This window comes from Xiphophorus hellerii, chromosome 9 (assembly GCF_003331165.1).
Source record: "Xiphophorus hellerii strain 12219 chromosome 9, Xiphophorus_hellerii-4.1, whole genome shotgun sequence".
NCBI classification, from domain to species: Eukaryota; Metazoa; Chordata; class Actinopteri; order Cyprinodontiformes; family Poeciliidae; genus Xiphophorus; species Xiphophorus hellerii.
The window spans coordinates 9,040,212-9,060,650 of NC_045680.1; the positions used below are offsets into that span (position 1 = coordinate 9,040,212).

The window sequence follows — 20,439 nt, forward strand, 5'->3', positions numbered from 1 at the left end:
TGTCCAGTCTATTAGAGTCGCTGGCTCTGATGCTGCTTCCCCAACACACAGCAGCAAAGAAGATGCTTTGTAGGTGTTGTTTAGTGTGCTTTTCACCTCTGAGATACCATGCTTTCATTCTTTTTTTAAAAACCCATTTATAGAAACTGCAAACTTGCACAGCTCAAGACTTCCGTGTTTTCTGTTATGTAAAAAAAATAGTCTGAAATTAATTTCTGTGCCGTCTAACTCTTTGTATCTGGACAAATGAAAACTGGCAAGGAAGGCAGTGTTGTCAGTACTAATCCCTCAGCTGAATGCCAGAGGTCACAGGATCGCTTGTGCAAGAATCCTGAAACTCACAGATTCTCTGTCTTTGCTTTTCTCTTCCCCCCTTGCTGTCCTGATCTCAGTCACTTGGCTCGTGCTGAAAGGTAGCTTCTTTTTGAATTCTTCACTTCTTACTCCACGTCTTTTCTGTTTGTTTTTCACAAAATGTTCCTTCTGACATAAAGCTTAAATTTCTAAACCACTCTAAGCCTCAGGCCAGATAAGACAGGGATGCTGTAAATAAAAAAATAAGAAGAAGCATTCTATGTGAATATGAGCAATAATTTTATGCTCTTATAGTAACAGGATTGCCTCTCATATAGGGACCCTTATATCTAACTAAGTAATGTGTTTGCTGCCAGGCTTATATAACACGCTTCTGCTTGTGTGTTTCAGAGCTGAGGGCAGACGATGGTCTCTGGCTTCCCTCCCTTCATCCGGCTATGGAACCAATCCGCCTAGCTCCACCGTCTCGGTAAGTGACCCCCATAAACACGACAACATCCTTGCTGCTTGACACAAGGCAGCCAAAGCATTTTTCACACTTCTGTCAGCCCAAGTAGCACATTTCGTTTGTGCAATAAGGGCCAGAAAATGCCGAGCCCAAGATGACAAACCGCTAATTGTTTATCTGCGTCGTCTGCTTCAATGAGTCACTCTCGCAGTCTTTGAAACTCTACATCAGAAGGAGAACACGCAGTCTGGATGCTAATAAGGGGGGAAATAAAAGAGTCTGTGTCAAAAGATTATATTTCTGATGGCTTTTCATGAAAACCTTTTATATTTGGGACAATACCACTGTGCAGAAGGTTTTTTGCTGAAAGGAGAATTTTGAAAAAAAAATGTCTGGTGATGGTGGAAACTTTCGGATGGCAAGTTTGATGAGAGGAGGGTCTGTAATCAGAGTAGATGTGTTGTATTTAAATGAGGTAGTTAATTAGTCAGGGTCAGACAGTGTAGACCCAAAGCTCAATGAGGACCAGTGATCTCTTCAAAGGTCTTCATTGGCCTTAATATTTATAAAAGAAGTGGTTTGGTTGCTTTCATTATTGTTTAACGTCCTTCCAAAATTAACTGAAGAGTTTAATTTCCTGTCTGTCTTAATCCCAGCTTCAGACAAACACTTCAGTACTTACTCCTCGTTTTTTGAGTACAAGACCCATCAGAAAACCTCCACAGACTCCCTGAGTTGGAGACAGAGGGAAGGAAGTCCAACTTGTCAGATCATGTCTGTGGTTTTCTGGATTAATAGCTCATCCCTCTTTCTCAAAATCATGACCCTGATGATTCTGGATCCAAAAAGGACCCTGATGATCCTTTTTGTTAACCTTAAAAGGCAGGGTTAACAAGTAACATTAGCTTCTAAGACGAAAAGGAAACATGATTTGATGAATTTGTGATGTTGACATTGTCAAATTTCTGCACAAAGAACTTGTCGAAATAGTTCGGCTTGAATCATAATTGCCCTCTTTGCAACATGACTCATTCGGTTTGAAACAGTTTTCCTTTGTATTAGTGCCGATATAAACTGCTATGAGTTGCTTCCCCAATATGTTTTTCCATTGCCATTCCCTAGCTTTTTGGCTGAGTTGAAGCCTCTTCTTTTATTTGAATAATTTTTGTTTCAGAAGTTTATCACGGTTGCTTCTCGCTTCAACGCTTTAATAGCCTGACAAAAACAAAATGTGAAAGTAAAAAGTAAGCAAAAGGGTTAAGATTAGTAGAATATAAGTAATGATCTAATTTTGTCTGTGTGTAGTCATCCTCATCCTCCCAGGAGCGTCTTCATCAGCTTCCTTACCAGCCGACCCAAGATGAGCTTCACTTCCTTTTCAAGCACTTCCGGAGCACAGACAGCATTACTGACGAGGACGGACGGCCCTCACCGGTCATACGACCTCGGTCAAGGAGCCTCAGGTAGATAATCCTAAAAAATATGTGCTTACTGTCTGTATTTGTTAGGGGCTATCCAATAAATCAGCCCCCATTTCCTTAATTTTGAGAGATCTGTGATCGGCTGACACTTGCACAAGAAACCAATTTCATAAGCCACTGTCCCTTTTCCTCTTCCAGGTCATGTCTGCACATGTGAGGCTATCAACAGTCATTCCACTGATGCCAAATTAGAGTCTTTGTAGCTATTATTAGCAACTTTTTCAGAAAAAAATTGAAATCGCTCAAAATTTAAATCAGCATATCAGGCTTTTTAAAGATTGGTAATCAGCCAGAAAACTGCAATCAGTGCACCAATAGTATTGGTACTTACAGAAACAATAAAATAAGTAATAGCAACGTGACCTCACTTCCTGCCTTAAAACTTTTTTTGATGTTTAAAATATGTATGGAATAAATAAATGACAGAAAAATATATTTTTTTATCCATCATATTTTTGCACGATCCATGTTTTAAACCTGGCAACAATCTGTAGTGAATCTTTGTGTTTATACTTTTAGAAATCTCTTTAAAAGGACTGAGGATTCAGGAAATTAGTTTAGAAAATCTGGGAATATGACAATAGAAAATGTGCAACAACCCTCAATGTATATTTTGAAGAGAACATTTTAGCTGCTCATTTTTCTGGATGGAAAATAAAAAGTGCAACAAAACACTTTGCATACTTTAATTACTTTTGGTTAACTTTGAGTTACATAAGTGTTCATTTGTTGCACCTCTCTGTGTGAACCCCCCTTATGATCTCTTTTGTGCAGATGAAGATATTGGATTGATATTTTATGCAGATTAAAAACAGTAATCCCTCTAACGGGATTAACTCGCGTTTGTTATGCAAGAAAATATTTCGGATTAATTTCAGGCAGAGATTGCAGGTTTTCAACTAGCTCTCAGACTACCAGATGTCATAATGATCTGGACAAACGCAGCTTTTAGCGCCTCTTCTCACCTCCTAATGTCGGCACGTTCCTGTTGGTAGGCAGGCAGGTGGAGGTCTGACTGCAGGCCAGTGTGATCTTGACAACTTTTGTCTGTTGGCTCTGCTCTGTGCTGTTTGTGTGCTGCCTGAGTGCTCCATGTTCTGGCACCATGGTGTGCAGTACGTGGGCGTGCTAGCTAACAGAGCGCCTCCGGGATGAAGCTGCTGAACTGTAATCGAGGGTGGGTTGGTTTTCGGGAAAAGAGAAGTGATTGGAGGTCTTGATCTGAGAGATGCAGCAGTGTGTGTTCGGCAGCAGCCATCCAGAGCAACAGTGCTGTCTTTTCATGATAAAAAAAAATAAAGGAATGGCTTGGGGAGACTGTTTGCATGTGATAGGTTTTCCCTCCATCTGTTCTGTTTGAAGCTGCATCAAGCAAGTATTTGCAGTTCAAATACTCTTATCTCATTGGCTTAAATGCTGAAGTGGTGTTGCAGTACATGACTAATTGATTGGTGTTGATGACTCACTGAGTTTGGCTGAGAGAAGCCTCCGCTGCTGGTAAAGATATGTTTTATATAGAAACATTCAAGCCTGACAGCAAAATCCACCATAAGTGCAGCTTTTCCAGCTTAGGTGCTGTCAAATTAAAATTCTGGCTTCACTTCCAACAGAATGAAATCATATGCTCCTTGAAGTTGACCTAGAAAACCCTGTCCGTCACAAACATAATGAGTTTATGTGCCTTTGTTTAGATGCTGTGAAGTTAGCAAACTGCTTCTATGTCTAGAAAAAGTAATGGTCTGAGTGCTATGTACAGTTGAAGCCAGGTTCACTTTTAAAAAAATATAACCTTTCTCTTCTGACTATACATCTCGTGTCACATGTCATTTAAATTCATCAAAATTATTTGCATTCCCTAAATGCTCGGGTAATGACATAAAATGATATTACTTATTGTTGTTTGTGCAGATTATTATAAATTACTTTCACTTTAACAATGTGGGAAATCCCAGATGATGATGTCATGGTTTTTAGATTTACAATTACCGTTAATCCATTACCTTTAATTTAACGGAGGCACACCTTTTACAGTATCTTGTGTCAACACATTAACACTACTTCCTTGAGTGACTTCATGAAAAAAAATCTAATGAAAATCAGCCACAATATTAGGAAGAGAACAGAAACAGCATAGGAGCGTTCAGGATCATACAGGGCTGGGCAATAAATCAATAACAATATATGTCACGATATAATATATGATCAGTATTAATAAAAAATGCATCTGATAGAATCTTAAGTAATTTCACTGAACTCTGATCTTGAACTCAGTTAAGCAAGGTTGGTGGCATCAACTAACTCACTCTCCCATTGGTAAGCTAGCAACAACCTGTTGCACAGCAGTTTCAGGTTTTGCCACTGTGCCTCATAACCACTTGAAAATAAAAAACAATACCGTGGGGAAGATGAGTACAACAGTTTAAGAGGAAACTGTGAATAAAACACGGAACATCACGTGACCAGTTGCCAGTATTTCAATTTTGTAAAACAAAACACTAATCAATACTTATTGACATTGACTGATATAAAACACATAAATTTTCTGCCATTTTGTCCTACCCTGGGATCATACCATTCAGGAAATAGATGGGTTATGTGTTAGAGATGAGCTTGTTTTGGTGTGAAATGTATGAACCTCAGAACAAAAGAAATTGACAATGTGAAAATGCTGTCTGAAGCTGCTAAGAGTGTCATTATCCACAGTAAAACAAGTCTTGTACTAACGTTGGATGAAGGGAAGAAGACATTACAACAAAAGCCAGATTACAGTTTGTAGACACACACGGGAACAAATGTCTGACATTTTTGGCAACATGTCCTGTGATTTGACTAAACTTAAAGTATTTGGCTATTATAGCCATTTTAAGGGAAAAGGGGGTGAGTTTGCAAACCTGAGAACACCGCCCCAACTGTGAAATATGGGCATGGTAGCATCATGTTGTGTGAGTATTTTGCTGCACGAAATTTCATTATGAGTAATAATATGGAAATACTGAAGCAACATCTTAAGACATTTGTTAAACCAGCTCTGACGGGAGGAATGGGGCCCAATTTCAGCAAACTAGGAATTACTGGGGAATGTATGTAAACCCCTGAATATGAAGTTTGATAAAATCTCACAAAATTATGGCAGAAATAATTATTTTCAAACAGAAATCATTTTGGTTATGCTAATGGACCTAAAACGGAAGAAAAAATGTACAATTTAAAATCAGATGTGAGAAAAACAAAAAACTTCTTTCACACTGTATGTAAATATCTTAACTGTATCTACTTTCAAATCACTTTGTAGTTCAGAAGACATAATGATTTAATTATGTACTTATTAAAAATATGAAATATTGATCAGTCACCCTTGATCAGGGGTTGTAACTCCTGTCCTAAAGGGCGGATGTCCTGCAACCTTTAGATCTGTCTCTGCTTCAACACACCTGAGTCAAAGAAATAGGTCATTAGTCAAACTTGAGAACTTAACTGCATACTGAAGATGATTCAGCCATTTGATTCAGGTGTTTTGAACTAGTGACACATCTGAAAGTTGGAGGATGCCAGACCGTGAGTCCTGGATTTGAGGATCTCTACCTGATATTAACTTTAGTTTCTTTGTTTTTGTTGTAGTCCCGGGCGATCCACCGTCTCCTTTGATAACGAGATAGTCATGATGAACCATGTTTACCGAGAACGTTTTCCAAGGGTGAGTATTAAAAGATACCTTACACTTTCTGTATTTGCCTTCAGATGTACACATCTAAGTAAGACTAAATTTGGGATGTTTAATCTGTATAAGACAACAACTGGGGTTTCTCAAAACATGCCGTTCTAAGACTTATTAAGACACCGTTGCTCATTCCTGGGCATTACAAGTCTTAACAGGTGCTAAAAGCTTGTTGAATGAATCATGGGTAAAGATATACAGCCATATGAATCCACCCACAGGAAATAAAGAACATTTGGTGCCACCAAGGGAGTGACAATCATATTTACTGTTCTGTTGATTATTTTAACTGTGTTTGTGTTCTTGTCCCGCCTGAAGGCCACAGCCCAGATGGAGGAGCGCTTGTTGGAGATTGTCACCCATTACTCTCCAGACAGCTCCCTCCGGTTGGCTGATGGCGTGCTGGGCTTCATCCAGCACCAGTTGGTCGAGCTGGTCAGAGACTGTCTGGACAAGTCTCAGAAAGGCCTGGTTACTTCCCGCTATTTCGCCGAGCTGCAGGAGAAGCTGGAAAAGCTGCTGCACGAGGTGAGAAAACAGGCAGCTGCTGAAATTATGTCAGAAATGGGCTTCCCAGATTTTACACAGGAGTTTCAAGCAAAAGATAATTGGCGGTAAAGTACTGGAAGCAGATTGATTGAGCTTGAGTGAAATGCGCAGTCACACAGGTCAGTCAATAATTATCTGCTAGGCACAGGAACACACAATAGATCTGGCAGCTGAAATCCTGTATAAAGGCTGGAGGCACTTTAAGCCAACATGGAAGAGTTTGTGAAAATTAAGCATAATCCCAAAACATTGAATATACATTAAAAATGTAAAACCCTATAATTTAAAGGTGACTTATATTGTTATGCTGACAAAATACCAGTGGTCATAGCAGCTTCTTTCCCTGTCTGTGTTTTTACATAGTTGCAGACATAGGGCATGGCCAACTTGTTGTACATCCAGCTGAATTGATAAGTCTGTTCCCATACAGTGGAACAAATTTTCTCTTCCACAAACATGACTTGATATTTGTTTCCCAGCTGTAGCTTTTTTCCATTTTCCTTTTTTTTGTTGAAGAGAAACATGGAGAAAGGAAAAAAATCAAGAAATCTGACTTTATTTCTGCTGCAGTAGAACAGAGCCATAAAAAAATCAAGGTTTCCATCATACCTCTGGCTTAATGTCTTTTTAATGAAGTCTGTCCGAGTGACTGAACTTTTCTTCTTCTACTTTGCTGCACACTGCTACCCAGCTGACTGACAGAAAGCTCCTGCTCTTTTCCCTTTGATTACAACAAAAACAGATTTAGCTGCATCCAGTTGTGAAAAACATGGACTACGATTGGTTTGTGAAAACTAAACAATTATCAACCCATTACTCTAATTAAGCTAATGCTGCTTTAAAACTGCGGTTAGCAAGCCACAAGCTTCATGTTGTTTAGTCAGCTGATTGCAGTAGATTATTTTACTTCAGTTAAAGAACAAATACATTGAAACAGGATAGATGTATACAATTTTGTGAAATAAGCACATCGGCTTAAAATGCTAATAACTTCAGCAAGTTTTTATTCTGAATTTGCCTTTTGCTTAAGACCATTTATTAAGGTAAATAGGGTTAAATGGCAAAATAAGTGCTATTTATAACTACAACTGTAATAAATAATTTGTTATATTACTTTGTAACATATAAAATATAATAAATTTCATGTTTTCTGTTAAAGCAATTAGATCATGTTTTATGTATTTTTGTTATAAATGTTGTAAATACTATGATGATATCTTGAAACAATCATATTTTTAACCCAGGATGCCTGGCCTAGTCAACAACTGGGACATAACTAGCAAACTCTTTCCTACTTTCCAGACTGTGATAGCAGGAACCTACTCAGCAGAATATTTTTTTCCATTTGTGTGATGTAAACACTACTTTATGTGTTTACATTACCCTCTCTTGTAAAACATGACTGTTTGTGTGTTTTTTACAGATTACTAAAAGAGGGCTTAGTCTGAAACTTTGACATTTTTAGCTAAATTCTAGCTTTACACTTTCAGTTTTTCATAATACAGTTTATATTTGTTACAGTTAGCACTGCATATCTTCATTTTTGGCATAACAAGTTGAGTAAAAACATAAAAGAGTACTGACAAGTTACTTAATGCTACCATGTGTAAAATTTTCCTCTTCCTGTTCCACACTTTCCCAGGCCTTTGAACGCTCTGAAAGTGAGGAGGTAACCGTCATCACCCAGCTGGTGCGGAAGATCCTCATCATAATCTCTCGGCCGGCTCGTCTGCTTGAATGCCTGGTAAGCTGCGGAAGAAGAAAAGCTCTTCCTAATTGAAAATAAGATGGTTAAATCTTATCTAGCTCTAGATTCCCCCTTGACATAGGACTGAAATGTTCTGGCTTTCATTTCTGCAGAAGTTCCCTAAATGAATTCATTGTTATAACTCAAGTGCAAGAAACCTGCAATCAGATCCTTAAAACAGGGCTTCACTACAAACAATACACTAGTCTCATCTAAAAATATTTGATTTTGTCAAATATTTGGATATGGAGTTTTGTTAGAAGTAATAAATCAGCAGGAACTAGACTTGAGGTGCTGATTAAGACCTTCGAGTTTGTTACACACCACACACACTGACAGGAGCCTAGCCTCAAACTCTCTTCTTTCATTATTCTTGGATGCTGTTGACAGGAGTTTGACCCAGAAGAGTTTTATCACCTGCTTGAGGCAGCAGAGGGTCACGCCAAAGTGGGCCAGGGGATCAAGATAGACATCCCACGGTACATCATCAGCCAGCTGGGTCTGACCCGAGACCTGCTGGAAGGTAAATTACAGCTGTTTTTTACCGAGTGTGGCTCACATGCATGATTCTAGTAGCACAAAATCAACATTTTCGGATCAGTTTTGTTACCTGCCCTGGAAATGAGGTTTTCCATGTGAGATCTCTAATGTTATATCAGTATATATATGGGAAAATCACAGATACTTCATTGACAGTGTTGGTTACCGCAGACCCTCTTCTTTTGGTCCTCTTAACACTTTTTATGATCACTTATACATGGTAAGAAATTCATGCTTACACCACAGGTATTCCATATGGAGAAGATGATCTGATTATAAGGCTGCATAAATTTGCATTTAAATAATCCCTTAGACGTCGCCGTAACTCCCTGACACTTAAAGCTAATAAGTTTCAGATATTAAGAAATGTAACACTCAATGAGATAGATGTGTTTCTATAAAAAAAATCTCTGCTAATTTAATGGATAATTAGCTTAATTAGGATGAAACACCTTGTCTCCTCTGAACATAGTAATTTAACAGCAGTATGCAGAAGAGAATTCATCCTCATACTTCATCCATATGGAATAGAAGATCTGATAATGGCTTGCAGCGCCTTGCTGCATACATTTGCATGTTAATGTGGTTAATTTTATTGATGGGCTTAAAGCACTGTGAGCATTTATGCTCTTATGTAATCACGGTTGTGTTGAAGTAATTAAAGCCCTTTTTTGTTGATTAATTTACGGTGAAAGAATTTTGCCTCCTGAAAGAAAGATATTTTTTTCCCACAAGTTATAGTCACCTCTTTTATTGTGGTGTGATTTAATTTGACCTTGATTCTGTAGCAGTTGAAGCTCTTGATGAAGAAAAACTCATCTTTTTAATTCAGGCTGCTCTTCAGGAAATCCCTTTAGGCTGATAAAACTTTCTAATCTAATTCTGCTGAGGGCTTCAGGCATGTACAGCTAAACACGATAAAGCTCAGATAGGAGTATCAGATTCCTGAGAAAACTCCTTGGGAGAATGAAATAGTAGATGAGGATATTTTGTGTGCTAGTAATCAATCTCATTCTGGTTTTGCACAGACATGGTGCAGCTTGAACATGACGCCAGTCCTTCAGTGTCAGTCGAGCCAGAACCTGCTGTAGAGGTAAGTCTTCAGCGTTTGATATAAGGAAGGGACTTGACTTGTCACTGAAAGTATAAGACTCAATAAACTCTAAACATACTTCTTTTAAATTTCTTTAAACTTGTTCTGGAGAATCTATTTCCTTCAGTGCAGTGGGATTTTTCGATCTCGAAATGGCACTATAAACATTTAAATGAGTATTAATTTCTTATCTCATTAGCAATGTCAGTGTTGTTTATACACAACTTTGCACAAATGTAAACTGAATTAGCCATAAAACTATGACCAATTGTTTTATAATGTGTATATATTCTCCTTTTGCTACAAGTACAGTCCTACATTGTCACACCTTTTTATTTGGACATGCTCTTTGGTGCAGAGCCGTCTAGAGCACGTTCTGGAAGGTTGGACTATTCTCCCACCACATCTAACTTTTTTTTTTCTTTGGAATAAAAGCTGAAGAGTTTCAAGCCAAAATCTCAAACTTCTTGCAGTTTTTCTCCAACATTGCAGAAAATAGCTAATATTCACTTTAAACCTCCCACTCTATAGTTTATTTCTTTTACATGGAGCCAGAATGCTACAAACCTTCCTCTCCTCTTTAATTTGTCCAGAATAAAGCCCCACAGACACTAACTCCAACTCGAAGGAAACCTCTAGAGAGGGATTTTGAGACCATCAAACTCATCAGTAATGGAGCTTATGGGTAAGAGGTTTGACCTGAGCAAACCGTTTCTCCACATCTTCATATTGTGGTATTATGAGCATTACTCTTTCATTTAAACAGGGCGGTATATTTGGTCCGCCACAAAGAGACACGGCAGCGGTTTGCCATGAAGAAGATAAACCGCCAGAACCTAGTGCTGAGGAACCAGATCCAGCAGGCGTTTGTGGAGCGGGACATCCTGACTTTTGCTGAGAACCCCTTCGTTGTCTCCATGTTCTGCTCTTTTGAGACACGGCGCCACCTCTGCATGGTCATGGAGTACGTAGAAGGTAAACTTCAGCAATTGAGCCTCTAAAGCTTAACTTTGACACTTAAAAACATTTGGCTAAATCTGTACTAGGTTGATAAAGCACATATACTTTTTTGGGGGGTACCTAATATTTTCACAAGAAATGCAAAGATGAAAAATCCTGTAGTCTAGCAATCAGGTTCCATCTTGTTTGAAATAGGAAATTGTTAAACAATCGTTTTTTATTGTTTTCTGTATTTTTTTTTAGGTGGAGATTGTGCCAACTTGCTGAAGAATATGGGCCCCCTGCCTGTAGAAATGTCAAGAATGTACTTTGCTGAGACAGTCCTGGCACTTGAGTACCTTCACAACTATGGCATTGTGCACCGAGATCTTAAACCTGACAAGTGAGAAACGTTTCACTGTTGCTAAATTAACACTATTCTATAATTGTGTACATCAGAAACCAAGATTCCCTTCCTTTTTTTCTTTTATCAAATCAGAATTTGGAATAATGAATTGTTTGTGCTTCATGTTTTGTCACCTTCCAGTTTGTTGATCACATCCATGGGCCACATTAAGTTAACCGACTTTGGACTGTCTAAAATCGGCTTGATGAACATGACCACCAACCTGTATGAGGGTCACATAGAAAAAGACACGAGGGAATTTGTAGACAAACAGGTAAACCACAGTCAGATGGAAGACGAACAAACAGCTTAAAAAGGAACCACAGAACTGATCTCTGTTTGTCTGCTCATGCAGGTGTGCGGCACTCCCGAGTACATCGCTCCAGAGGTTATCCTCAGACAGGGCTACGGAAAGCCGGTGGACTGGTGGGCGATGGGGATCATCCTGTACGAGTTCCTGGTTGGCTGTGTTCCATTTTTTGGAGACACACCTGAAGAGCTTTTTGGGCAGGTCGTCAGTGGTGAGTGTTGATATGAAAATGTATTCGGCACAAATTCATTCATGCATTTTCTTCTTGCTATAACATAATTGTCCGGTTGGTGATTACATTATTGTCAGAACCTGTTAGCAAACCGATGTTGTGCTCACAGAACTGGTGGCAATAAGTCTGGGTTCACCTTCAAACACAGGGTTTGTACTGGTGCTTGAAATCCTTGAAAAATCTCAAATTTCAATTCAATATTTTCAAGGTTCAGAAGTGCCTGATTTCTGTATTAAGTCCTTGCAGTACTTGATATTCAGACTGCACAATTTTGTAATAAAATACAATCTAACATTTGATTAAAAACCTAAATTTGGAAACAGTTATTTACATTTGAAACCAGATATTTTCATGGGAAAAATGTCTGAAGCCCTGCAGCCCTATTTAAAGCCAAAATGGTTGATTTCTTTTTATCCTAATTACTCACATAGAAGCCAATCAAATTTGCCCAATGCAGATGATCTGTTTAGGAGAAAAACATTGTTTTATTTAGAAAAATGTTAAAGATCATTTAATCAATTGGTTAAATGTGTTGTGTTTATTTAATTCTTAGATGAAATCATTTGGCCAGAAGGAGACGATGCCTTACCTGCTGATGCTCAGGACCTAATCACCCGCCTACTGTGGCAGAGCCCTTTAGAACGACTGGGAACAGGTACAGTTCATTAAAAAACAATCTAATTAGTTGATTATAATTCACTTAGATTGTAATTCATTTAAAAAAAGTATTTATAGAGAGCCGTAGCAGCTCTGAACTTGAACTATTGTTTGATTAAAGCTTGAAACTGAGTACCTTGTGGATGCAGGTGGCACCTCAGAGGTCAAGCAGCATCCTTTCTTTGTGGGTTTGGACTGGAATGGACTCCTCAGACAAAAAGCAGAGTTCATTCCTCAGCTGGAAGCAGAAGATGACACCAGCTACTTTGACAGTAAGCTCCAGTTAAGAGTCTGTGCTGCAAGCACAACATAGCAGTGGACAGGGCTGTTTTCCTAACCTTGCTCCCAGAGGATTTCTGACCATTAGCATCTAAACACCCACACAGACACACACAGCCCAGTCCAGTGTCTTCTTTTCATTAACCTGCAAATACACCAGAGAGTCACACAGTAGTTTAAAGCTAAATTTTTTTTACATCTTATTATGTGAAACTTGTTTATTTGTCAATAACATGCAAGGTTTTTGTCCCCATCTGAAACATGCCTGGCTTGTCAGTTATAGTAAAAGTTGTTGTCTTTTGTTGTTTGTTTTTTGAACATTTGACTTAAACCACACAAGTGCTGAAAAATAAAAGTAACAGCTCCTTTTTCAGCTTTCTACTATACTTAACAACCAAATCAGTGAACATTTTAATTTGAAATTTGAAGATGAAAATGTCAGCTTTTCGAAATGTGTTTACAAAGAAGTAAGTCCAAATAATTAGTTCTATATATTGTGTTTAATATTTAGACTCCACCACGCTTTTTGTTTGCAGTTCATGCTCCTGTAGTTCTTAGTTTCTTCTCTTTTTGTGTGAAGCACGTTCTGATCGCTACCATCATTTGGCGTCTGATGAAGATGAAGAAACTAATGATGAAGAGTCATCTTTAGAAATCAGGCAGTTTTCCTCCTGGTCTCATCGTTTCAGTAAGGTAAAAACTGCTACGTCCAACATCAAAAACAAACTGTTGAACAGGTTGTTCTTTGTTTAAAAAAAATACACCTTGGACTCAAAATAGTAAGGTTTTTGTTAACGCTGATTGTACAGTAATTCCTGATTCCACCCTCCCTCTGTTTCCCCGCTATTTCTCTCTCAAGGTTTACAGCAGCACAGAACATTTGGCAACACCATCCAACCTGAGCTTCTCTTCAGACCGCAGCCACAGCGAAGAGAAGGAGGACCGTGGTGATGTCGGGGGGCTGAGTCTGTCCCTGAGCCCAGCAGATGGCTGTTTGGATAGTAGGCACTCTGCACGCATGGCCAGGTGAGCAGTTGTGAACATTTGTGTTGCGATTAATTTTTTTAGGGCTTCTAAGCAGATATTTGAGGAAACAGGTGATAAACGTTGGAGGTCTTGTGTGTGTTGACTTGATAGCTTGATTTTCTACCAGATGATGTTTTCATAAATTCACTGTTTGGCTTTTTGCAGCCTTCGCCCTCGGGCGTCCTCCAGTTCCTCACAGTCTGAAAGGAGCGCGAGTCCCCTGGTGATGAGCAGCACCCACAGCCTGGAAACAATGCCCCGCTTCGCCCTCTCCACCGATGATGAAGGTACACCCTGACCTTACACATTTTCAATCACAATTAGGCTACATTCACAGACCAGGCAAATGTGGCCCAGATTTGTGCCACTTCCATATGTGGTACTAAATCAGATACTGTATGTATCCAATTGTTTTCAAAGCTTTTGCGTCACTGATGTGAGACATGCATCTTAATTCTGCACCAATAGAAGCTAGATGTGGTAAATCCAGACATAAACAAAGGCTAAAAATTATAATTTTGAAAAGAATTTTGTCCGTGAAGCGCATCACATCACATCACAATCCCACCACTCATGGTTCTTCTCTTAAGAATTTCCAGTTAATGCTCCACTGAAGCTCGTTGCTTTTAGTTATTTGTTTCTGTTAGTTTCCTATGTGTTTTTATGATCTTGTGATAATAATATTGACTCCATTGCTCAGCAACTTAAAATTAATCATTAGATAACGGCATTCCTTTTTTACTGCCATAAACAGTTTGCTGCTGTGTGACTTCTACATTCTTCTTCTGCATATGTGGGTCACTTTGGGGTTGTAAACCGCATAGATGTGGTCGCATTACTAGTAGTATACAAGACCAATACTAAAAAAATTTGGATCTCAGCAAAAAAAATCACAATAAAGCGTCTGTGAGAATGTAGCCTTAGTTGCTTCAAAAACAGTGGAAATATTATTTACCATCTACATTTGTCATCTGCAGCTGAAGTGGTGGTGTCAAACCTCCGAAGGATCCGGATTCGCAGCAACAGCACTGGAGCCAAACACTCGTCCCCCAAGGACCCAGTCGGCCCCCGACGCTTTGGCAACCAGCTGGAGACACCGGACAGACAGAGGCTTCCCTGCGGAGGAAAGGTTCCCAAATCAGCGTCTGTCTCAGCCCTGTCCCTCATCATCACTGCAGGTGCGCAGACGTCCAGCAGAGCAAAGGATAATCTCAGCAGTTTCATTTTCTGAGATTTTAAACATAATAAAGCAAACAACTGAGAAGCAGAGGAGGGGATCACCAAGCTGAGATTTAGAACTTGGAATAATAAAGTAGATATTAATATTCTACTGTATTTTAATGTTTGTTTCAGATGACTCACCAAGCGGCCTCCAGCCCAGTCCCATTTCTCCACGTTCGCTGTCTTCCAACCCCTCGTCTCGTGACTCGTCGCCTAACAGAGACTTCTCCTTCAGCCCCACCAGCTTAAAGCCTCCGATTGTCATCCACACGTCGGGGAAGAAGTACGGCTTCACCCTGCAGGCCATCCGGGTCTACATGGGCGACAGCGACGTCTACACTGTCCATCATATGGTGTCGGTGGGTTCTTCTGTTTTTGCTTGTTTTGGATGATCTCAGCCTTAAAGAGGTGATTATGTAATGCTGAAATAAAACTCCTCTGCTGGTTGTTTAAAAAGAGTGTGGAGGAGTGCAGCCCGGCTCACCAGGCAGGTCTCCGCACCGGAGACCTCATCACCCACGTGAATGGAGAGTCTGTGCAGGGCCTGGTCCACCCAGAGCTGATAGAGCTCCTGCTGAAGGTACAGTCTCCTGTTGGGCCGATGTTCAGTTGACCTTTCTTTTTTTATTAAAAGTTGCTTTAATACCTTTATTCTTGTGAAACGTGCAGAGTGGCAACAAAGTGGCTCTGCAGACCATAGCCTTGGAGAACACATCAATCAAAGTGGGTCCAGCCAGGAAGACCAAACACAAAGGCAAGATGGCCCGACGCAGCAAGAAGAGCAGAAAAAGAGATAATTACGACAGGTAAAGAGCTAAGCTATCAGATGCAGCTCTGCAGCCCTAGTCATCATCATTTGTTAACTTTATCAGGCTTGTAAAGGACAGCAATGTCTCCCCCTAGTGTTCGACTGATGGTAAAGTTTATCATCGTGCAACTTTTTTTTTTTCAGGTTTTGCAACATTACAAGCACAAACTGCAATGTATTTATTGAGGTTTTGTGTAATATACCAACACAAAGTATATTTTTAATTTCAAAAATGTAAGACTCTGCATCCTTGTGTCGCAAAGAGGAAAAAGCATAAGGCACTGGAACATTTGAACTGTGAAAAAAACTGCGACTTATTGATATACTGTATTCTTTAAGTGTTGAAAAATTGAGGAAAAGGCCAATTGAAATCTTTGGGTGAATTTCTTCCAGTCATATTTGCTCCTGTTCTGCTTTTTAGACGACGGACCATCCTAAAGAAGCTGTCCAAGCAGAGTACGGTGATGCATAGCAGCCGCAGCTTCTCCTCAGGTCTTCATCACTCCGTTTCCTCCAGTGAGAGCCTCCCAGGCTCCCCGACACACAGCTTGTCCCCCGGCCCCTCTACACCCTGCAGGAGCCCAGCACCAGATCATCAGGGCTGTGGTGAGGCAACCTTACAGACGTCCTAAAGTTCTGGTGGATTTAGGCAGAGTTGGAGAGTAAAAGATTACATTTACTTGAGTAACATTTTGGAAAAAAAGAGTATTTTTACTTGTGTAATATTATTATGAGGTATCACTACTCTTACTTGAGTAAAATTTCTACTCACTGTGAGTAACTTCTCTGAATGAAGACAAACTTGTTTTAACCAAATATTCATCAGACACACACCTGCAGTAGGGTTAGGGTTTTTATTAGCTTCATAAGTTTTATATTGAAATAAACTGATTTGGATAAATGTCTTTTTTTGTTAAATTTTAATTATGTCACTTGTATGATTTATTTTTATTTTGATCTTGAAAATGTCAAAAATTTCAACATAACTTTATATTTTGGTTTGTTCAATGTTGTTATTTTCAAATATCAAATTATTTATGTTTTGATCAGTTACTCAATACTTGAGTGAACATTTTACCAAATACATTTTTACTTGTAATCGAGTAATTACTTGGACAGCTACTTTTCACTTTTACTTAAGTAAAAATATGCTGAAGTAGTTCTACTCTTACTTGAGTACAATTCTTGGATACTCTACCCACCTCTGTATTTAGGGAGTTATTATTGGTGGTTTTTGCATAATATTTCAATATATATTTTTTGATTATTGTCTTCTCCTTCCTTTTCAGACAACTCTCCCCAGAGTACGTCACCTTGCTCCAGTTCTCCCAGTTCTCCTGCTACACACATTCGGCCCAACTCTCTGCACGGTCTCGGCTCCAAGCTCAGCACGCAGCGCTTCACCAAGGTGGGCCGTCGGAAGTCCACCAGCAACATCCCACCCTCTCCTCTGGCCTGCAACTCTTCCTCGTCCTCCAACCAGCCTCTGTCCCCACAGCGCTCGCCGTCCCCTCTGCCAGGCTTTGCCAAAACTCTCCACACTTATCACGGTAAAACCTTATCGCCCCCCACCATCGTCCGGCACGTCGTCCGGCCCCGCAGCGCAGAGCCCCCTCGCTCCCCGTTACTCAAGCGGGTGCAGTCAGCGGAGAAATTGTCTGGCGTGTACCATGCCGATAAGAAGTCGTACGCCCCCCGCAGGCACACGCTGGAGGTGCCGTTTTATTGCGAGGGTGACCTGCTAGGCGACTCTGAGGTAGAGGGGACCTGTGGAAGCTTTTACATTGGAGCAGACCACAGCAGACTGGGAGCCTATGGGGGCTGTCAAAGGACGGAGCGGTCGGAGCAGCTGGTCGTTATGCGCAAACTCAACCTGTCTGAGCGACGGGACTCCTTCAAAAAGCAGGAGGCGGTGCAGGAAGTGAGCTTCGACGAGCCAGAGGAGAAAAGCAGCAGCAGCAGCAGCTTGGTGACGGGAATCTGCGCATCTCCACTACTCCAAACAAGACCCCTGCAGCAGCAGAAGCACAGGATGACGTGGATGTCAAGTCGGCCGCAGAGCAGAGAGGAAGTGGAGCTGGAAGTGCCAGGGGTCAGGAGATTCACCCTGGTCCCTCAGATCGCTGTGCAGGGTTCAACAGAGAGCGAGGAGCAGGATGAGTGGGAGCCCTGCTCAGACGGAGAGGATGGAAATGAAGACCCCGAGGTGGAGATCGTTCCGTCCCAGCAGCAACAATCAGAGCATCCTGCGTCTGATCAGTCTCAGTCAGCGGGAGACGCTTCCTCAGCTCATCAGCCCCAGAGCGCAGAGAGAAATGAGGAAACCCGGCAAAAAGAAAACCCCAAAAAGTGACGCTTTATTGCTTTGTGGGGAACTTTGAAGGAAGCTCAGCTGTTTCCGCTTAAACCCAAATGAACTAAACTCACGGAAGAAGCTCCTACTTGAATTTTGTATGGGAAAAATTTGCAGACTTTGTGGTTGTATTTATTATGTTAGTAAGAAGAAGAGGGACGAGGAAAGGTTCTCATCATCTGAACAGCCAAGGTTAAAGCTTTTTGTATCCATAAAATGTGCTTTTATGTTTTTGAATGGTTTTTTGTTTTCTAAAAATGTCTATTTTTTAAGGAAATTGTGGTGGTATCGAGGTAATGCTGGATAATTGTAGGACCAAATGGAGTGATAAGTCTTTATAGAAATTAGGATTAGTTTTTTTCCCCTCTGAGTGTCTGCATTTGAAAGGGCAGCTTTAGATGTACGGATGACTATTAGTCTTTTACTCACACTGCGAGGTACATGATTTATTCATGATTTCAGCCACAGAAGACAACATTCTTGGACTTTGTTGCTTGGCCTCTGTGTTTTGTGGCTTTATAGCATTTTATTTTATTTTAAAATTGATTATTTGTGTTTCTTGCAAAGCTCTGTTTTTTTTTTTTTCATTCATATTCAACCAATCAGAGCAGAGCAGTGTCTCAAATCCCACTGAGACTCCATCTGGGTGAAACTTTGAAGTGCAATCTGTTGCGAAGACTAAAAGATCCGTAGAGTTTGAAGTGCCACGATATCAGAGCACCATCCTCCTAAGCCATATCTCTGATGCTACAACCAACAACTCTACATGAAGCATTTTTAAAGCAACTCTTCCCCACTGGCATCCCAATCTTCAAATAGGACAATCATGAAGATGTGGATTTTGCTGCTTTTCCAAGTGCGACATTGCTTTGTGTCACGCTGCAACGTCTTGCTCCAACCTGCTGAGCTGCCAAATTGAAAGAGTTTTAAAGAAAACAGGATTGATTTTTGTTTATTTAAATCCTCGTTGTGTTTATCTTATGACAGTTTTTACCTGCTATCTCAATTTAAAAACCCACATTGTTTACTGTTATCTTTCTTCTGTGTTGTGAGAAAGACCAAGCATCATTGACCCTTTCTACGTTCTTTATTGTGTAGTCATGTCGTGTTTACATCAGTCGGGGGAAAGTGCACTATTTTGACATACGTTTTGTAACTAAATGTGAAAGGTGGCTGGGAATCGGCATAGAGACACGTTTTCAGTGAATCCAAGTCCTGGAACTCTTTGAACTAAAGCTGTTCTGTGTGTATATTTTGATATTGAAGCTTTTGTGCATCTCCAAATGTGTTGGAGGAGGTATTACTGTATGCACAGGGACAATGACAAATTGAGGAAATAGGATTCAATTTGTTTGGTTATATTTGATATATTTTCTGTAGAGAGTTTTGGGGTTGTTTTTCTTTTTTCTTTTAGTGGTTCTGGTTTGTAGCGATTTGTTATCTGTTAATTGTTGATGAGTCAATCAAGCTCTCTTTTCTCCCATCAGGTCCTCAAATCTGATGAAAATCTTGCATATTGCTGTTGTTACTGAAATGGAGTGATCACTTTATGGCTCAGTTCTTTCTGCAGTCCGACTGAATTGTTTACAACGAACAAACATGTGATGTACTATATGAATACTTTATATCACATGGCTGTATTTGATGAGACTATCCTGTTTGGTACCATGGAAGAAAAATACAGAAGTTCTATATCTGTTTTTCTATTGAAGTTATTTGTTCCTAGGGAGTAATTTGGTACTGAACTGTTTTTGTATGTTTACATCCACATAAGTAGAAAGATCATCAGCTTTTTTGCTGCCTCATTTCTGAGAATTCATATAAAAAGCACAGTGGAGTGGTGAAGGGAAATGTAGTTCAGACCACTAGATTTGTGCACCTACAGAAGCCAAGTAAGCACTAAACCCGGTTTATCACGTGATGATTATCTTGGAGGGGAGGTTATGTTTTAATCTTATAAGATGGTGTAACACCCATCCATTTTCTGTACACCCTTTTAGTGAAGATCTCCATCACATGTTTTTATATGTATCATCACTGTGCTGATCACCACCTACTGAAGGTTTAATGCAGCTGCCTTTAAGGCCACTGAAGATCAGCAGATGCAAAGTCAGCTGCTTTTTAAAAAGCTCTCAATGAACAAACCGGCAGGTTTATAAGCTGTTGTACATGTGCACGTGTTCTCCTGTGGTCTCCTCCGTTCAGTGCATGCTGCATGAGACAAGCACACAGCTGTAATACTTGACTGCATGGTATACCGGCGTTGCTGCCCTGTACTGTGTTTTCTTGTGCAAAGAATAAACTTTGTATTTCTCTTTGA

The 20,439-nt window shown here is 40.0% G+C and overlaps 1 protein-coding gene across 3 annotated transcripts in view; it reads left to right on the plus strand.

Moving 5' to 3' along the window:
• mast3b (microtubule associated serine/threonine kinase 3b) overlaps positions 1 to 20,439 on the plus strand; it is a 37,656-nt gene extending 17,217 nt beyond the window's left edge. Inside the window, exons 5-28 of one of the 3 annotated variants that reach the window (XM_032571918.1) lie at positions 393 to 413; positions 706 to 784; positions 2,069 to 2,226; positions 5,863 to 5,938; positions 6,278 to 6,487; positions 8,151 to 8,252; positions 8,646 to 8,778; positions 9,824 to 9,888; positions 10,482 to 10,573; positions 10,655 to 10,863; positions 11,092 to 11,230; positions 11,375 to 11,507; positions 11,589 to 11,754; positions 12,329 to 12,430; positions 12,582 to 12,704; positions 13,292 to 13,404; positions 13,571 to 13,737; positions 13,903 to 14,024; positions 14,715 to 14,915; positions 15,091 to 15,317; positions 15,416 to 15,538; positions 15,628 to 15,764; positions 16,188 to 16,372; positions 17,056 to 20,439. In XM_032571918.1, coding sequence (XP_032427809.1) covers positions 393 to 413; positions 706 to 784; positions 2,069 to 2,226; positions 5,863 to 5,938; positions 6,278 to 6,487; positions 8,151 to 8,252; positions 8,646 to 8,778; positions 9,824 to 9,888; positions 10,482 to 10,573; positions 10,655 to 10,863; positions 11,092 to 11,230; positions 11,375 to 11,507; positions 11,589 to 11,754; positions 12,329 to 12,430; positions 12,582 to 12,704; positions 13,292 to 13,404; positions 13,571 to 13,737; positions 13,903 to 14,024; positions 14,715 to 14,915; positions 15,091 to 15,317; positions 15,416 to 15,538; positions 15,628 to 15,764; positions 16,188 to 16,372; positions 17,056 to 18,119 — 4,147 coding nt within the window. In that variant the 3' untranslated portion in view covers positions 18,120 to 20,439. The remainder of the gene's footprint in view (positions 1 to 392; positions 414 to 705; positions 785 to 2,068; positions 2,227 to 5,862; positions 5,939 to 6,277; positions 6,488 to 8,150; positions 8,253 to 8,645; positions 8,779 to 9,823; positions 9,889 to 10,481; positions 10,574 to 10,654; positions 10,864 to 11,091; positions 11,231 to 11,374; positions 11,508 to 11,588; positions 11,755 to 12,328; positions 12,431 to 12,581; positions 12,705 to 13,291; positions 13,405 to 13,570; positions 13,738 to 13,902; positions 14,025 to 14,714; positions 14,916 to 15,090; positions 15,318 to 15,415; positions 15,539 to 15,627; positions 15,765 to 16,187; positions 16,373 to 17,055) is intronic. The other 2 variants (XM_032571920.1, XM_032571919.1) reach the window with 2 other exon arrangements.